Consider the following 18,459-nt stretch of genomic DNA (forward strand, 5'->3'; position numbering starts at 1 on the left):
CACCTCAGCTCCAAACACTCCCTGTTCCTCCCTCAGTCCTTTTTCTGGCCTTGATGCTCATCTCCTCATCTACCCATCAGCAGTAACCTCTCCCCCACCAACACCCCCAGCAGAACTATTAGGTTACCTCCAATTATTTTTAAATAAAACAGGACCATCCCTATCTTTGGTCAGCTATAAAGAGCTGTTCTTCACTCAGACACTGCTTTTCTTCAAGCATAGAATCCCTACTCAGAAATCCACCAGGCCTGAGACTGCCCTGACCCATCTGGCCAGCACCACTTGCAGCACATTTAAGATGTCTCAGAATGAAGCTGGTGCCTGTGCAGGCAGCCCTGATCCTGGAGGGAAGAGGTTCTACTCCTCCACTCATAGGTGGACACAGCTACACAGAAAGAACCCAGAGCCTCCTCCTCTTCCACCCTCCTGGGAACATCTTCCCTGCCCTGTGCAGGCAGCCCTGATCCTAGAGGGAAGAGGTTCTACTCCTCCCTCATAGATGGACACAGCTACACAGAAAGAGCCCAGAGCCTCCTCCTCTTCCATCCTCCTGGGAACATCTTCCCTGGAAAGTGGTTACCCCTCTTCAAGGACCAGGCAGTCTGCCAGCCAGCTGGCAGACAACCACATCTAGGGAAACTTGCAGATACCCTTGTTTCCCTTTCCCATGCTCACACCAACCTTTGTTTTTTTCATGCTTAACCAAAAAGGCAGACAATTCATTTTAGCTCCCTTTTAAAAGACATAAAAACCTCAAGCTTATGTACTCACCGAGACTGGGCACAAAAAGGGACCAATACAGATGAGAACAAAACACTGAATTACCAGGCTGGAAATTAATCTTAAGAGTCACAAAACACGTTATTCCTGGAAATTGCTTTTATTTAGCAACGATGTGAACAGCACAAGGAGGCAGCTGGCACCAAACACAAACAGGTCCATTGGAAAATCAGGGAAGTGAATTAACTTGAGATTTCAGGGCACTCACACCTCAACACACTCCCCTACCTGGAATCCTTCAGAAACCTCAAAGGCTGAGGTTTTTTGTTTGTTGAGGAATAGAAGAAAGGGGATAAAAGAGGAAGAAAACTGTTTTTCAACTTATTTATACGGTTTTGTAAATCAAAGTGAAAACCTGACACCAACCAGGGGAAAAAACTGAGGGAGTCACGTAACAATACACAGATAATATTTTAATTTCCTTTTTTTTGGAAGATTTTTTTTTCCCCCCTGTAAAATGGCTTGTACTTCCACAGGTACCACAGAAACTCTTTCAGTCCAGTTCACACGGTGCATAAAAGAACAGTTTTACAAAGAAACCCAGAAGTTTTAACAGCTGCCAACACTGTTTCAAGGTAAACAGGGCTCACTGGGGGAAGGAGACCTTTCCTTCAGCTGTGTCTCGAGAAGCCTTCCTGGGATTCTTCATCATGAATTGGATCCAAGAGGAAAGCCATACCCATCCCTAATCACTGTGCCACCAAGGGACTTCCAGGTGACTCCAACACTGGCTTGCCCACCAGGAAAGCATCAATATGCCCTGTTAAAAGGAAATCTGGACAGCCACTAGTTTTGTCTGAGGTTTGGACATCCAAGCAACTTGCATTTTTGTTCCACTGCCAATAAATGAAAACTCTGATCAAAGACAGAAAGAAAAGCTCTATCTTCACAACTTCTTGCAAGACCCAAGTGTCTGCTGCAGTCAGCAGGATGTGGTTTGCACAGGGCCTGCAGAACTACTGTGTCTTCATCCTAGAAACTACCTCCTATCTAGCCCCCACCCCCCAAAAAAAAAACAGCTTTACCTTCTAAGTTTTTCCTTTTAATTCACAATACCGAGTGTGAAGACTTGAAGAGTGCTTATAAAGATCAGAATAATGGGAAAACCTGTCAGAGACATTTGCAACTCCAAGTGATAATTTTCCTTGAAGAGATAAGCAAAAGCCTGAAGGTATCTTTTAAATTCTCTTCCTTGTTTTCCTCCCAAGCTGTATTTACCTGTTTAGCTGCAACTATATGGATAAATAGGAGAGGAACCAAGAACTCACTGGAAACTGAGCAAATGAGGAGGAGGAAGAATCATCCTTGGCCAGAACACTGCAGAAGAGCAGCATTATGTGGCAGTGCTGTTGGAGAAAAACAATGCTACAGACTGTCTTCCTAGTAATCCAGCTCTGTGGGGCTCACCCTAAATTTCAATACTGATTCATCTCCAAGCACCTGGATTCATGCATGCAAAGGAACTGTGGAAGGTTTTTTCCCAGATAAGATTATTTTCCTTCCTGCAGTATTTCTTTGCATTATACAAAAATGCCAACAAGGAAAGAAACCAAAAATTTCACTGAAAACAAGTGTTTTCAAACAGACACTTCCCTGGGATACAGACCATTAGCCAGTCTTTGACTTCATGCAAGCCAGACACACTATGAGCAACTGAAGTGCTAGTGTTTCCAGTGAGGATCCTCAAGTGCTGCACATTCACTTTGCTCAGGGTGTAGCTCTACAAAGCCCTGAAGCAGTAATTCAGTTGCAACAGCAAAGCAAGGAACAGGAGAAGCTCAGTAGCAGGGATGCTTGGGAACCCCATCTTTACAATCCATCTATGCTCAGAGGGAGGCTTTGACTGCAAGTTCTGGTCAGCTCAGCAAAACAATTGTCACCTCAGACCTGTGAGGCTGTCACACAGCTCAAGACCTCTCTGGCCACCAGCCTTAACACACAGCCCATGGCCTCAACTCAGCAAAATGTTCCCTGGAAGTGTGTTCTCACAGCATCTCACGAGAAAGCAAGTATTTCAGAGAGTCCAGTAAGAAGGAGGTGGAGGTGAGACCACCTCTTGCAGATGAGGTATATGCTAAATAGAAAGAATGCTGCAAAAAGCACGTGAGACCTGAGGAGCTGGTACTGAACATCAACAAGGAAGAGGCACCTGCAGGTTTAGGACAGAAACCATGACAAGGAACTGAAGGCCAAAAGGTGTTTCGTCCCAATCCAGCTGGGCTGCCACTCTTGATGAAGATTAGCCACAAGGTTGTCTTGTTGGGAGTAAGGATTCAGAATATGGAATCACAAGAGGATCTCATTGAAAAGGCACTAGGAAGTAGCATATAGTTTTTTAGGTTAACAAGATTCATCCTATTTCCAATCACTGAGTGGGACAAAAACTGCAGAGTTCGGGATTTTTAGAGAATATCCTTCAGAATTTTCTTAACTGCAAAAGCACAAAAGTAAAGCTATTTTCAAATTATTAAAATGCTGAACATTTATACAGCAAAATTATATTAAAAACAGCAGCAGACAAAGTAAGTCCCATCACCACTGGCAAGGGACATGTAAAATGTTTATAAGGTTAACTATAAAACAATTTTACAACCAAAATATGAACAGGCCAATTCAAGTATATATATACAGAATATATTAAAATCATATAAATTATATATTTATACAAAGGGCACAAATATAGCAAAAAGCTATAGTTGACTAAACAGAACTTGAATGATCAATTTCATCTAGAGATGTTATTTTCTCCCAAATTCTTTTTTTTTTTTTCTTTTAAACCTGGATAGATTGATACCTCAGATACCAAGAGTACAGAAAGCAAAAGGAAAAAGAGCAAATCACAAACCAAAGAGTTATCATTCCGTGTGAAATGAAACTAACAGTGGGTGGGGTACATCTCATATGAAATTCTGATTTAATTATTTCCATAGTAAACATTTACCAGTGCTCTTAAAAAGTCAGGAATTTCAAGTGATCCACTTCAGATGTACCACCCTGGTGCATGTATTTGATTACATTTGAATGCTGTTTTGATTTGAAAACATTTGGGGGGAAAAAAAACAACAACCACCCAAAAAGAATGGATACAAACAGATTTCAATCTGCAAAAAAAAGGTGACAGATGGCAGCAAGTTGAAAACTGAACAAAAATACTCAGCTGAACTAGAAACGATGCTCCCCTTACAGCATTTTGGCTAGTAAGTGAGCTTAAAAAAGTAACTTATTTGTCATTGCTTTTTGTATTTCAAAATGTAACAGCATATAACCACAAACACTTGAGAATCTCAACAGTCCCATCCCTTAGGCTTATATTTAAACACAAAACAAGTGCTTTCCTGAATTCAGGTTTATGGAAATAAGTTCTGCATAAGTTGTGCCTACATCTTCTGTCTTGCTGCAGCACTACCCCTTCATTAATTAATGCAGTTTTTAAAGCCTTGCTACATCTCAATTAACCCAACATTCCTGGGCATGCAAAGAGCAGTTAGGGCAGAAATAAAAAGGCCAGACTACACATATACAGAACATTGGCTTAAAAACCAGAACTAGGTTTGTAAAACAGTAAAGTAGTTTCACCAGCTGCAGATTAAACAGAAGAAAAAAAAATAAATCAGCCATCTACCATACATAATGAACAGTGGATATCTGTTATACTGAAAGGAAATCAATGCAAACAGGATTTCCCCAGTTTCAAGTAATCCTTGATGCCTTTTTGGCCAGCTGTGTTATACCATAATAGATATTTTAATAGCTTTTATACTCTACAATTTAGGCAGCTAATTTTTCTCTTAACATATCCAATTATCTCTAGTGAACATTCACCTATGGCTGTCCACACATTCCATATTAGCTCCTTCAGAAACTATTCAAGTTAAATTATATTGTAAATTAAAGACAGTTACATTCTGTATGTTCCTTCTCCATTTGAAAAATAGGTTTTAAAGGCTTGTCAAAGTTTAGAAGAAAAAACCTTTCCATTAAAAAATCTTAGCTTAAAAAAATCATTAAGACACCTTTTTTTTGATCCAGGGTACTAATAAAAAGATTACAAATATACTACAATTTGACCAAGAAGACTTCATGAATATGCTGCTTTTGAGCATGCAACACCACTGATATCTGTCAAGTTCCAGGTATCAATGTATCCCAATTCCACCACAGTTCCTCACAATTTCCTTGTCAGTTTCCCCACCCCCACCACCCTATTAATAACATTATAAAAAAAAAAAAAAAAGGAAAGTCTAGAGTTAGTGGCAAAATCTTCACAGTAAATTGTTAAAGAAATTTTTATTGTGGTCATTGCAAAGTGGTATCAGTCAACTGGACCCTGAAAAATCAGCTTGACGCAGTTGTGTTCCCCAGACAGTTGCGTTGCACAGAAGGGGCAGGCAGCATGAAATGCATGAGTACCATGAGGCAGTGGGATCTGAGACCAGTATTTTGCTGACTTCTCGGAGCAGACGTGTCCACAAGGGGTGAAAGCATGAGTTGGAGGACCAGCATCCACGTAAAAACCTGCTTCACAGCCAAGCCAGAGAGGCACGTAGGGGCCAACGGTTCTGCACATCGGACACTCCCGCTCGTTGGCTTCCGTGTCACTGCGGTGTCCCCAGTTGTGATAGCCATGAACGTGGCCACAGCTGAGGTATGCCCAAGGCTGCTTCTCTTCTACCACATCCTTACGGTTGATGCTGGGAAATGCTAAAGTGTTTAACCCCACAGGACACTGCGGCCTGGCAGCGTTGATCTCCTGGCGCAGAGCTTCGATGTGTTTCTGGGTTGGGGTGTGAAACAGCCCATCTGCCGTTCTCCACAGAAGGGTGGCTCCACACAGGTCAATGAGAGAGCCATCTTGGAGGACGTTGGTCTCATTTTCTACCTAGTGGTGGAGCACAAACAGAAGCAGTTAAGCCCAAGAGCTTTTACAGGCAACTGACTTAATTGTATAAGCATGGAGGCTTTCTCACCAAATCATTACTAGGGACAGCATGCTACCTCATCTTGTCTTACTGTGTCCTTGTGACCCCCCCCATTTGTATGAATCCATCTCATGCCTCTTCTCCTATATTTAAGATCATAATGAGCATGGGTCTCTTATTCTTTGTTTGTACAGGACATCCTAAATGTGCAACCTGCTACGGCAACACTAATTATTATACACAGTCTTCCTGCCCATAATTCTTTGGGCAAAGTATTACCTGAGTAATCACTAATATCTTCACAGATCCCCCCACCTCTGAGCATGCTTCTTCTCTCTAATATTGATTCTCTGTGTGCCTTTGTCATGTTTAAGGTAAGCTCATGACAGACTGAAGAGGAAACTTGTCATTCCCTAAGAGCTGTATTAGCAGATTGTTCCCCCCAAATCCTCTGCCCACACAGACTGGCAGAGGCTGCTCACGCAGAAGATTTTTTTGGAATAAAAGCTGCTACCCAGGACAGACTAGCTGTCCTGCTACTCAAGATACCTTTTTTTTTTTTTGCCTTGTGGGAAGTGCAAAGCCTTTGGCAGAAACCTGAGCTCCCAACAGCATATCTCATCAACACTGAAACTCTTCCACAGGTACATTAGGGACAAATGACAAATACAACACCAGCTACAGGTACTTGCATAGATTATCATTACAGAGGACTGAATTACCAGCTGAATTTCTGAAGAGATAAGTTCTGCAACTGAAGCCAGGCAGGCTCAACTCCTGAACAATTAGGCCCTTTATTTACTGAGGTATTCCATGCAAATACAGCCCCACTGGGCACTGCTTTTCTCATCTGACTAGAAGCAGGTACTTGAAACACTTTCAAGGGATTATGCCAAAAGCATGTTATACTTTGCTGAAATGTTATTTGATTTATTTTAATGTCACCAACATATAAGCAACTTGTGCTATTGCTTCCAGTTCAGTGATGATTAATATATATTAAGAAGGTTCTTTATGAAATTAAGGAGGACAACAGACCAACTGCCTGGCTTTATACATAGAAACTGTAGAAAAAAATACTGCTAAGGAAAAACAAATGCCCAAATATAAACAAATACCTTAAGTAGGTCACATGAAAATCACATCTGCCTAAGAATACTATGAATGATAACCAATTAGGCATTTAGATTTAAATCCAGTTTAAATTCAGATTAACAGTGGATCACTCCTGCACAAAACACCTAGATGGTACAATACAGACTAGAGATAGAAGGTCACCAGTGGAAAGAACTCCCAGCAGAAAAATCCAGCAGTTCAAGTAGAGATGAGAGAAGCCTTGATTTGATGCACTTTTCTGATAATACCTTCACAAACAGCAAAGCAAAAAGCTCTCTCTTATGCAACGTGTTCAGTTCATTATACCCCGTGCATTTGGTTTTATGAACCCAATCAACGAATACTGATCACATCTATACCAGTCTGCCATGTAATTTTATTTAAATGAGAAATCGAGTCATTTTGGATGCAGGGAAAGGAATTTATTTGCTTTAGTATTGCCTTTCTTTAGCAGCACTAAAGAAGGTGTTTCGCTAACCACGTACAAAGGGTGCAATTGCAACATCATCTGTCTCAGTCCCCGAGGCGATGTTTGCCTGCCACCATTAAAGTGACAAAGCAATTTATGCACTGCAGGCTGCCTCCTGAAAGCACAGCAAAATATTCCAGCTCCATTCTCCCAACTCCTTTAAGCATCCAGTTTCCTGCAAAGCCAATGGCAAAGCTGAAAAGTCATCCCAGTGTGAGTGTGGGGGATACCTCTAACACCAGTGGGCTCTGGGAGCTCCAAGGCAGCAGCACGACAGCAGCTTTGGCAGGAGAGGGGAAGGATCCCGGCCCCACCATGCACCCCCTTTCTCAGTCTTTAAACTCTAACACCTGGATGAACGTGGCAGAAGAAAAAGGGCACCTCCAGTTCCTGTGAAGACGCCCCTTGAACATCCTCTTGCTTCTTATATTGTAACAAAGAGCAGAGGGGGTGAACCATGAAGGTTCTTCCATATCTGGAGGCAGGACAGACTAACCTATCCAGAGGCAAAGGACTTCTGGGAAAGCTCATCTGCTTGAGTGGGAATACAGCAGGCTGTACTTCACTGGGCTACTTCTAGGTGGTAGTGTTTGACTTTTTTTCTTTGACAGCTTGGGGAAGAAGGGAGAGCCATGATACCATCAAGAACAAGAGAGCTTTGGCAATTGCCTTCTGTTTTCTATGGAGAAGTGGACACATTCTTACGTGGGAACCTCTCTCCTGGTGATGTATGACAGCTCTCTGTGGCAGTGGAAACCTTTCAATGTTGGTAAAGGCAAAGCCCACACTGCTCCATCAGATAAAACAGGAATACACTTAGCAGGATTCCCCATATCATCTTCTTCCCAGTGGCAGGTAAATCAAACAGGAGCTGTATTATCCATGCATTTCCATGCAAGTGGGGTCTTCCTTTTAAGATAGTACTGCAAAAACCAGCTCCTTGTGCAGTTACTTCCAGATATCCCTATGTCCCAGAAGAACATTTCAGAGATGGAGATTCAAGACCAAAGTCTATTTAGCTCTTAGACTCTAGGCTATTTCAGTTGGGAAAGTGACATTAGCAGAAAACTTGAGTGTTGTCATGCCTAAGCAGGAACAGAACAGCAGCACTGAACCTACTTTAACACACAGCTACTTAGATGACTTCAATGCCCACTGCTCAGGGACGTTATTGCTCAGCAGTCACCTTGTGACTGCCTCTACTCAATGTCAGTAAAACACATCTCCCTTGTTCCAGTTATTTTCAACTTACCAGCTTCCCCCTTTGCTGAGCAGACCTGGTTTCCCGCAGAGTGTACACATCGCCACAGACCGAGATCTCCCGCCAAACTCCAGGTTTGGACTCCTCAGTGAACCCTCCTTTTGGATGCATGACCAGCACCCCATTAGTTGTCAGTCCATCCATGTGGCCATCAGGATTTTTCCATTTTGCTGCTTTTTCCTACATGTGACAACCACCCCAGGAAAGAAAGAGCTTGTCTCAAAGTGTATGGACTCAAAGTTTTACACACTGAAGTTTTACCAGAACCATATAAAACACATTTCCTCAACATCCAGCTGTACTTAAGACACAGATTCACCAAAAACCCACAATTTTTTATAATATCTTGTGCCAGAGCAGTAATATCATCTGCTTATGAATCTTTGATTAATATTCTATTCTAAATATTATTATTTTAAAATCAGCTGAGTGCCTCTGACTGCAGGTCAGGTAAGAAATAGGGCCTCAAAGGTCAGCAGCATTGCCCTAACACCTCCTTAATGGAACACCACTGCAATGGGCACATCCTTTTCCTTTTCCAAAACACAGCTGACACACTCCTTGGTCTTCTGTGCTCAGAACTGCAACAGCAGCTTATTCACAAACAGCCTCGAGAATATATCCAACCAACCTAAAGAAAATCCACCTACAGCTACTACAGTAGAGCTGCATTGCTCAAGACAATTATGACCCAGAGTCCACACTGTAATAAATTAAGCACATAAAACTGCTGTTCCTACTTAACACTGCAGCTGGTACAAGTGGGGCAGTACAAGTTCTCAACTAGTACAAAGGAAATTTGGGGGCTTAAAGATCACAGAGAATAAAAAACAAAGTTTGCTTGTACATAACATTACTAGTAGTAGTACTTACACCAAGAAATATGTTTTTAGAAGAGTCAAACCCAGCTGCAAAAATCCTTGCTGTGTATGGTGGGCTCCTGTCACAAACAATCCTGCACGCAAAACGGGATATGGTGCTTTGTGTAATCTGGGTTTCATCATTATTTTGACTTCCAGAAAGAGTATCTGTTACTACAAAGTCTATAGGGCTTTCTGTTGATCTCCCCACCTGCAAAAATATTAAGGTAATTGTATAATTAGAAAAAGCCATAGAAATATCAAGCATTAAGAACACAATCTTGCAAAATTAATGGTGATGGCAAGATCCAACTGAAGACTGATCTGTATTTTCACACTTGTCCTGTGCAGAAATACATGCCTGGTATAAGGCAAATTTCCACTTACTACAGCTGCTGTATATGCTTGTCTAACACAGCTGCCATGAACTCTTGAGCTGAGTATTGTCAACAGCATGGAAGTAGTATCACCTTGATACTTCATAATCCAACCACAGCAAATTACTTACCTCTCTGTTCTTTCAATGAAGAAAATGCTAGCTTGAGATGACAAGTTTTATTCACATTTCTAATTCTAAGTTAATATGTCATGAAAAACAACCCAGAACCTGGTTATTTTCATATATCACAACAAAAAGGTACTACCCACCTTAATGTTTTTATATGTTGTCATTCCAAAATCAAGGAGTTTTCAGGCAAAACCAAAAAATATGATTAAATGTATTCCTAATGACGAATGTCCATGACTAAAGAAATTAAAAAACTTTCTTCAGCAGAAATAAAACACAGCTGATCAGTAGACCAGAGTATTTTTATATCTTGACATCTATACATTTTAATTCTAAAACTGGAAACATCTAGGCATCTAGAACAGAGAACTTCATTACGAAACAGAGGGATCTGCCTGCCAAACATACAGTGAGACTTTCTCAATATTTCTACAGGCAAATTAGTGTTACACCAACTTTAAGCATAACTGGGAAAGTGGAGCTGAGGAACCAGAAGTGGAACAGAGTATTAATTGTATAGACACCGTATGGTCAAACAGAAGAAAGTTAAGAATATTCTTCACATGAAACTGCCTTGAGTATCAGGAATCTACATTTATATAGAATAACCTCCTCACTAAGCACGATCCCATTGTCCCCCAAGAAGTTACATTCTGCTCAGCTTCTTGTTCTTCAAAGCCAGCTGTAGAAACACACGTGGTTCCATCATTAATAAGAACATCTGCAAACTAAACTTGTGTCTCCTTAAACAGTAAAGGAACATTATTGAAGAGATACTCACACTTAACCCTTGTCACAACTGACATGATAGCAACAATCTCTCCCATACTTCACTTCTTTCACTTCTACTTTGTAGCATTAAACTCAAACACATGCCAAAATTCATGTTTTTAAGTGACACATCCAGTTACTTTCCCCACGTCACATGTCTCAACTGAGTATAAAACGTGATGAGCCACCAAAGAAGCACCAAGGAAATTCTAAAGAAGGCCTAATCAAAACTATACATTTCAATTTTTCACAGAAAATAAAGTGAGTAATAGAACACCCAAGAGACAGCATTCAGATACTATTTATTATGGGACATTTCTGATTCATGTAACCTGAAGCTAAAACTCAGAAAGCTATATTCTTCTTTTGACAGCCTTATTTCTAACAGCCTTCTGTTTCCCATGCCATGCAAGTCCTGCTGAGAGCCAGCACCAACCAGCAGCAGGAAGCTTATTCACAGTTTTTGACTATTCTCTATCTGTATGCAAAGTCTCTTAAAGGATAATCAATAACAAACACAAAATAAATTTGTTCATAACAAGTTTCTGCCTGTTGCAGTCTCTCAAATAGATCACTCTAAAAGCTTTAGATTCCATTAGAGAAAAAGCTGCCTTATTTTCCCTTAAAGGATGACAAAACACACTAGTGTCTGCTCCCAGTCTTCCTCACATCACACCAGTCAACATGAAAACCGAGTATGTTTGGATATAATCATAACAATCTATATAATAAGCCTTTGTGTGTTTTTGAAAATCTGAATATTTTAAGTGATAACGTAATTACTTCACATATCTAGTTTGTGGCACAAGTATGTCTATACAACTTTGGTTTTCCTTTTTTGTTTTTTTTCTTGAAAAAAGCCTTCTAGAGGATCAGCCTCATGTCCTCTGCTACAGTTCAACACTAGACCTTATTTTAAGCAGCCTTCAAAACATGGTAATTTCCTCCTGCTCCATACAATTCAAAATTTTGGGGTTGAGATCACCAGAAATGAAAGGCCCTTGGGAACAAATGAAGTTGATACTATCAACATTGACCCACCAAAAACTTCAACCTATCTGATGTTGCAGCCTAACTATAGTCACTACAGACCTATTCAAAGCTACTCTTCACAGACTTTATTACTCAGTTTCCTTCCACTCTCCTCTATGGTAAAGAAGACTTTAAATTTTTAGTCATTTTAGGCTGTATTTTGGGACTCTTCTTGCCAACTTTGTCATATTCTGTATTATTTCACCAAGTTACTTCCAGTAACAAACCATAAATCTTCCAACTGATGCATAAGACAGCTTCTGTTGTCTGCACTGCAGGTTATTATTAGGAGCTGTGTAAAAGCCAGGCCAGTCAATCACTTTGCTAGTGTCTACAGTCAGTCAAAGAAGTGCTATTAAAAACACTCATTCCTGAGACAAGGCAAACCCAGACAACCTGCCAGCTGATGATTTAACAGCTGCAGATTCTTGGACTTCAACAGGATTTCACTCTGATTATAGGGAGAATTGGACCATGTATCTTCTGAAGGGCTGTCCTTTAGAAAGAAAAAAAAAAAGAAAATCAATTCTTCATATTGAATGTACCTTCTTGTAGAAACTTGTAGTTATTTAGGGTACTGGCTACACATTTTGGTTTATTGTAGTGGCATGAACAGCTATAATCATCCTACTCTCATCTAATCAAACCATGAAAGAGTAGGTTGTACTCCAACTGATGCATCATCAACAGATTGGTTACTCAGTTCTGAAGAAAATCTTCATTTTTAGCAGCATATAGATGTTGCAGCACAGAGTTTGGGAGATGCCAGGTGGAACACATAAGCACATTCTTTTTGTTATTAAGAAATCTGACCCACAAAGATACATATTAGCACTTGTAACCAAATTCCACTAGAGAAAAAAAATCCCTGCTGCAGGAGGCTGGGAAGCAATTTTGTTCAAGTGATCCAGGAGATGTTTGTCATTTGAGCAGAATACAAGTAAGCAGGGAAGACAAAAGCACCTATTTCTTCATTGCTTCCAGCTTTCAAGAAGCAAGAACATTCCTGGTTAGTGTTTTAAGTAATGTTTTCAAACATTTCTGTGAAGAGCATGCTTACTTGTAAACAACTCTTCATGTTATCTTAAGAAAAAAGCTAGAAGGACAGGGGATAGGACTCTTGTATGAAACATCATCATGCAGCCATTGAATATGCACAGAAGCTGTGTGATTAACAAATTATGCATGTCTGCATGGGCAGGGGGGGATCAAGTTACATGCATGGTGACTTAAACCCCTAATGAACATGCATGAAAATATGGTCATGTTATGAAAAATATGAAGAAAAGTGGTAGGTGGACAGCCTGGACACTGATCTTTAATACCTACTAATTTCCTTACCAGACCTTGTACATTTGTGTATCACTTCTGATAAACTGGTACTCATGCTTCTTGGTTATAGGCTTGGGAAGCATAAAACAAGAAGCTATTCTGGGTTTACTATCTTCAAAAGGTTTGTTTCTGGAAAAAGCTGCAGAACACAAATCACTAACAGGAGTCTTCTCACATTTTCCTTCAAAGAAAAGGACTGACCACAGACTCTTGAAGCAGAAGAAGGAAAAAGGTGACAGCTTTTTTTGTCACTTGTGGATGTCCCTCACTTTCACAGGGAATCAGCTTCAGCCCAGTGGATTCACAGGTTAGAAATGGTACCCTGGCCAAGGAAACAAGCCAGAACTCATTCCTCCCTTTTCCCTATTTCAGGTTCCAGTGATCAAAGTGTCACTAACAACTGCTGTTCCAAGCTTATTGCATTCCTTACTATGGTTCCCTGAGTGAAGTCATGCAGTGCTACTCTTCTATTTCACAGAGGGGGAAGATTAGGATTAAAAAATAGAGTTAGGTGATTTGCCCAAGATAATACATGTTATCAGCAGCCAAGGAGGGGGCCCAGTCCTCAAGATAATCCTGCAGTCCAGACATTATCTTTCCCTTTTCAGCTTCCACATCTTTGCCAGTGTTCTACAAAAGCTAGGAAGATTTTTGAAAAGAAAACAGCTGCTCTTTGGACTGTCTATCCAAGTAATTCTTGATCAACAGGAAGGTTTTATTCTATGAATAAATAAAGACGTAACTTGCCATCATGTACCACAGGGCAGCACAAAACAGCTCTCAAGTAACTTTTCTCTGACCCCCCCAATAAGATTACTGAGACCAACTACAACCTAATGCTTATCTAAATAATGGCAACATCTTCAGCTGCTATGTGGCATTGCTTCAGCAGCAAAGTATTGCCACAGTCTAACAGACCTTTTCTTTTCCCATGCTCACAGCTGTCAGTCAGCCCCTCTAGGCCAGTGCTTGCAGTGCAGTACTCAGAAGACAGCTAGAGTGGGAACAGGAACCAGGACACAGTGCTTGAGGAGAAGCTGAGATCAAGTCACAGCATGTCAGTCTACACATCTCAAGACAGTAGAAACAGGCTGCACTGAAAAGAGGAATTTCAACAATATAGAAGCCTTAACCCTGACATACATTTGAGGGGGCTCCAAAAGGACTGAGAGATACTACCAACAGAAGATGCAGCTCAAGAAGTTTTATTAAGTGGGATATTTTGACCTGTTACAAGTAAAAGAAGTCCTATAACTACAGATGTATGGTAGATCATTGTTTGAACCATAGGCAGCCTCTCACAGGTGAATTACCAAGTGGGCCAAAATTAGAGCTTTTGTGACATTTCACCAGGTACCCTAGAGCTGCCAGAAGTAAAGCAGCAGTAAGAGATGTGCACTTCAGCACCAGCCATGGAAGCACAGCAGGTTTCTAGGTCAGTCTGAGCTGCCTCAGTGTACTATCCTGTGCAAATTCCTCCTCTACTGATCATCAGTGGAGATCTCTAAGGGGAGCAGGGGAAGGTAGGCAGTTAGCTGGCCTTAACCTGCCCATTCCTCACTGAGCCAAGACTCTGCTTTAGTTCCAAAGCATACTTCCTTAGCTCCCTTAACCTACTGCCTCAGACAAGGGTCACTTGAACTGTGAGCTGTAGAGAACTGCTTTGCCTGTGCTGCATCTCCTCACCTCAGTGAGTGACAGTGACACGAGTGACAGCTTAAGCACCCCTAATTATTTACCAATATCCCCCAAGTAAAAGCTGTTATCACCAGTAGGACATTATGCAGTCAAGAAAAGCACTGTCTATAAACAGTACAACCAGAGAAGCAGCTGTTCTGCAACTCTCTATTCACTTTTTAGTGTACACAAGGGGAAAAATTCCAGCTTCCAAAATGGCTTTTCAAAATTTACATTAAGAAAAAGTTTCATTGGAAGTACTCAAGACACAAAGTATCTTGCAGATATAAACAAGTATCACACAGTAACCCAGAGGGATGGCTTACATTTTCCTTTTACTAGCTAACATACAACAACTTATTTCAAATTCCTTTCCTAGCTACATATTCATGCAGCACTACATAAACAAGACTGGTTTTTTATCAATCCCTATTTGGACCTAATTGTTCCAAAGTTACACTAGGAAAAAATGCCACATGAAGCAAGAACACTTTCATCTTGACAGAGCCATTTCCTCTTCTGCTAACAACACTCAACTGCTGATCCTTCTAAAAGTGAAAGAGTGAATGAGGAGGGATAACAGTTAATTATAAGATGCCCTAATTACAGAGGTCACTGACAAGACAGACCCAGTTAGCCTGGACTGGAGAAGATTGCGTGTGTTTGTTTTCCTCTGAGCTTCAGGTTTAGGTTTGTGCAGAATTTCTGCTCTCTCATTATATATAAAAACAAGCATTGCACAAGAAAATAGCCTAGATTACTAGAATGTTAGGTTATGCAGAAAAGCACAAATGCATACATGGGAGAGTGAAAGCATGTTGTGTTGGAGAGTAGGTAGCTTAGAGAACCTCAGCACAGTTCACCACTTAAAATATTTGCACACACTTCAGGAACAGTTTTATCATTCTGTCACCAATTTTGTCTCCTTTAGAGCACAGCTCCCATATTCTCCCTCCCTCCCTTTGCTTTTACCTTCCTCCTTCCCCATGTCATGTCTTACTTCTATCTACTTCCTTTTTACTTAACAGGAGGGTTGAGGGACATATTCTGGTGCTTATTCATTAATCTAAACAGCAGACATTTCTTTCCAGTACTATTTGTACAGTTGCTACACTATCCTTGCACAAAAAGCAGAGTATAGCAAAAGCAGAAAGGTGGTAGGGATATTAATAGATGCTGGTACTGGTTTGAGAAGTGCAGATGATGCAAAATTTCAAATGCTCCCCTATTAATGCAACTGGTTTCGACCACAAAAGTTCCACAGATCACAGAAAATACCCAGATGAATAAAATACAGAACTGTGGCTCCATATGTTGCTTTTAAAAACCATATATTGCACAGTCTTACCTGAAACATGTCTGTATCTTTATCATGAGTGTATTCCACTACAACAGTCTGGTTTCTGGATAACGTGTAAGAGATACTGTGCTGACCTTTACAGCTGATCGCCTGTTGAATAAAGAAATATGTCTGTTATACACAGCTTCCACATAAATATTATAATCAAATTCATTTCACTACATAAACACCTTTACAATGATCAGGAAAATCAGTGTCTCGTATCATTATATTACAAGGCTGGGTGAACACATACAGTGTGGCTTTTTGTTTTGTTTTTATTGGAAAACCTCAAGCTGCACTTGTTTGTTTCTAGTTGTGAAGCACTCAATACCTACCTTTTTTATAGTTCAGACACCAAGCACATGGTTTTCTCTTTGAAATTAATGTTAAATTCCTAACCCTCATAGAATTGTAGCCCAGCAAAGGCCCAGGGTTTAAGGTTCCTCAATTTATGTTTGTTTTTTAAAGCACCTGATTTCTAGTTAAAAGTGCCAGGATTTGAGGAGTATCATTACAGTCAAATAGATTTCTAGTTATATCAAAAACAGCCTAACAATTTTGTCATGAAGAGGAAGCACTCTCAATGACTTTTCCTCATTAAAGGATACTTCTTACTACCTGTCAAAGGAAACTCATCTCTATAGATACAGCTACAGCAAAGTCTAGACAGTATTTAAAACAAGACTAGAAGAGGACAACTCCTGTTATTCTGCTGGATCAGGCTAAGAATGAATTAGCTGTTTGTTAAGACTTCCCAGGTTTACATCTCTAGCTTGTCTTTTTGAAGGAGTCCAGTAGTCTGTTCCCTGAAGTAGTCTCTTAACTAGTAAAAAGAGACATCAGCCTAACCCAGGAGCAGTCCCAACTCAGAAATAAACAGTGAAAACCAGTTATCCTTAATAAACCAACACACAGCATAGATGCCACAGCCAAGAGCTGTAAGAAGGGACAGCAATCCTGTCAGAACCTGCAAGACTCAGCATCTAAAATCCTTGTGGCACTGATGACCCTTTCTCAGGCTTAAAGACTAACACTCACTCCAAATGATTTAGTGGTGTCATAGTGTAACTGCACTATGTACACCGTAAATATATTAGTAAAAGTATAAAAGCTTCAGGATGGGGGAAACAAGCCAAGAAACTCAATCCATTGGCTAACAGAGAAATACATGTAAATGTAAGGTCCATATAACTGCACACCATTATGAAAGGCAATGACTGCTGCTGCTCATAAAACAATTTGCAGACACTCAACTATTGAATTAATAAGTTAATTAGAGCTTTCTCCAGCTTTTTACTAAGGGGGGTCATTTTCTAGAAGAGGTTCCCTCCCGCACTAGCTCCATTCCTTCATGCTGCTCTTCACCTACAAAATTCGGAGAAGGATGATTAAACTCAGCAACTGAATATATTCTACTCATCTGTCACCCCTCACAAAAGTCTAAATGATTCCAAAGCCACAGATCAGTAATGAAACAAATCATTAAAAGCCTTACTGAATGTTGGAGGTACAAAAAGCACCTAGGTGCATATTAAAAGCCTACTGCAGGTTAGCAAAAGTATGCGACACAGAATTATTGAAAAAACATGGCAGAATAATTCTCTCTTAAACTCTGTGCATTTACAGCAACAGATTAGAGATTATTACAACATGCCTCTTACTGAAAGCTCTTAGCAGCTCCAACACCTGCTAAAGATTTAGGCTTAAGTAGTAATAGATGATCTTTCCCAGTCCCTTCCAGTACTTTTTTGTTCTGCAATGAAGCTTTAAACATAGTTTCAAGCCACAAAGTCCAGTTCCCCTGATTTTCTTTCCTCTAACAGTTGTAACAACAGCTACAAAGAGACGTAAACATCCACGGTGATTAGCAGTAGACAGATTTTAAGTTTCCCAGTTTGAATGTGTGGTCTGTTTTGTAGTAACCATTATGCTACCACACAGTATGCTGTAAGAAGAAACAGCATCTTGAAATGTAATTCAGCTGAAGTCACCAACACTTGGTGATCTGCTAGGACACTGAACCATAAGACCAAACAGCTTTTCCTTTATATGTGTTTGGCAACTAACAAGGGGACCTTGAGCCCTGAGCAGGCCTCAGGTGTTCCTAGAACATAAATAAAGTGATAAACAAGAGACCCTTATGCCTTGTGTTTTAAGCATAATATGGCAATAATCAATTTATATTCATATTATCAGAGATGATAATTTCAAGCATAGAATGCAATAGCTTTCACACACAGTTTCCATTCATTTCCACAGAATGGTGTTGCAGCTGAGGATACAATGGAGGACAGGCCCATGAGTACCTGTTAACATGATGGTACTGGCCTCAGCTCCAGCCAATCTGTGCAGCCTTGACCACTAGGAATGGTGTAAAATTCCCAGGCAGGAA

At 40.4% G+C, this 18,459-nt stretch overlaps 1 protein-coding gene across 1 annotated transcript in view; it reads right to left on the reverse strand.

Moving 5' to 3' along the window:
- Nucleotides 1–4,304: 4,304 nt before the first annotated feature.
- PELI2 (pellino E3 ubiquitin protein ligase family member 2) overlaps nt 4,305–18,459 on the reverse strand; it is a 53,122-nt gene continuing 38,967 nt past the window's right edge. Inside the window, exons 3-6 of the mRNA XM_009996472.1 lie at nt 16,074–16,175; nt 9,419–9,616; nt 8,537–8,725; nt 4,305–5,659 (exon numbers count right to left, since the gene is read on the reverse strand). Coding sequence (XP_009994774.1) covers nt 5,093–5,659; nt 8,537–8,725; nt 9,419–9,616; nt 16,074–16,175 — 1,056 coding nt within the window. The 3' untranslated portion in view covers nt 4,305–5,092. The remainder of the gene's footprint in view (nt 5,660–8,536; nt 8,726–9,418; nt 9,617–16,073; nt 16,176–18,459) is intronic.

This window comes from Chaetura pelagica, unplaced genomic scaffold (genome assembly GCF_000747805.2).
Source record: "Chaetura pelagica isolate M959 unplaced genomic scaffold, ChaPel_1.0 scaffold274, whole genome shotgun sequence".
NCBI lineage: Eukaryota > Metazoa > Chordata > Aves > Apodiformes > Apodidae > Chaetura > Chaetura pelagica.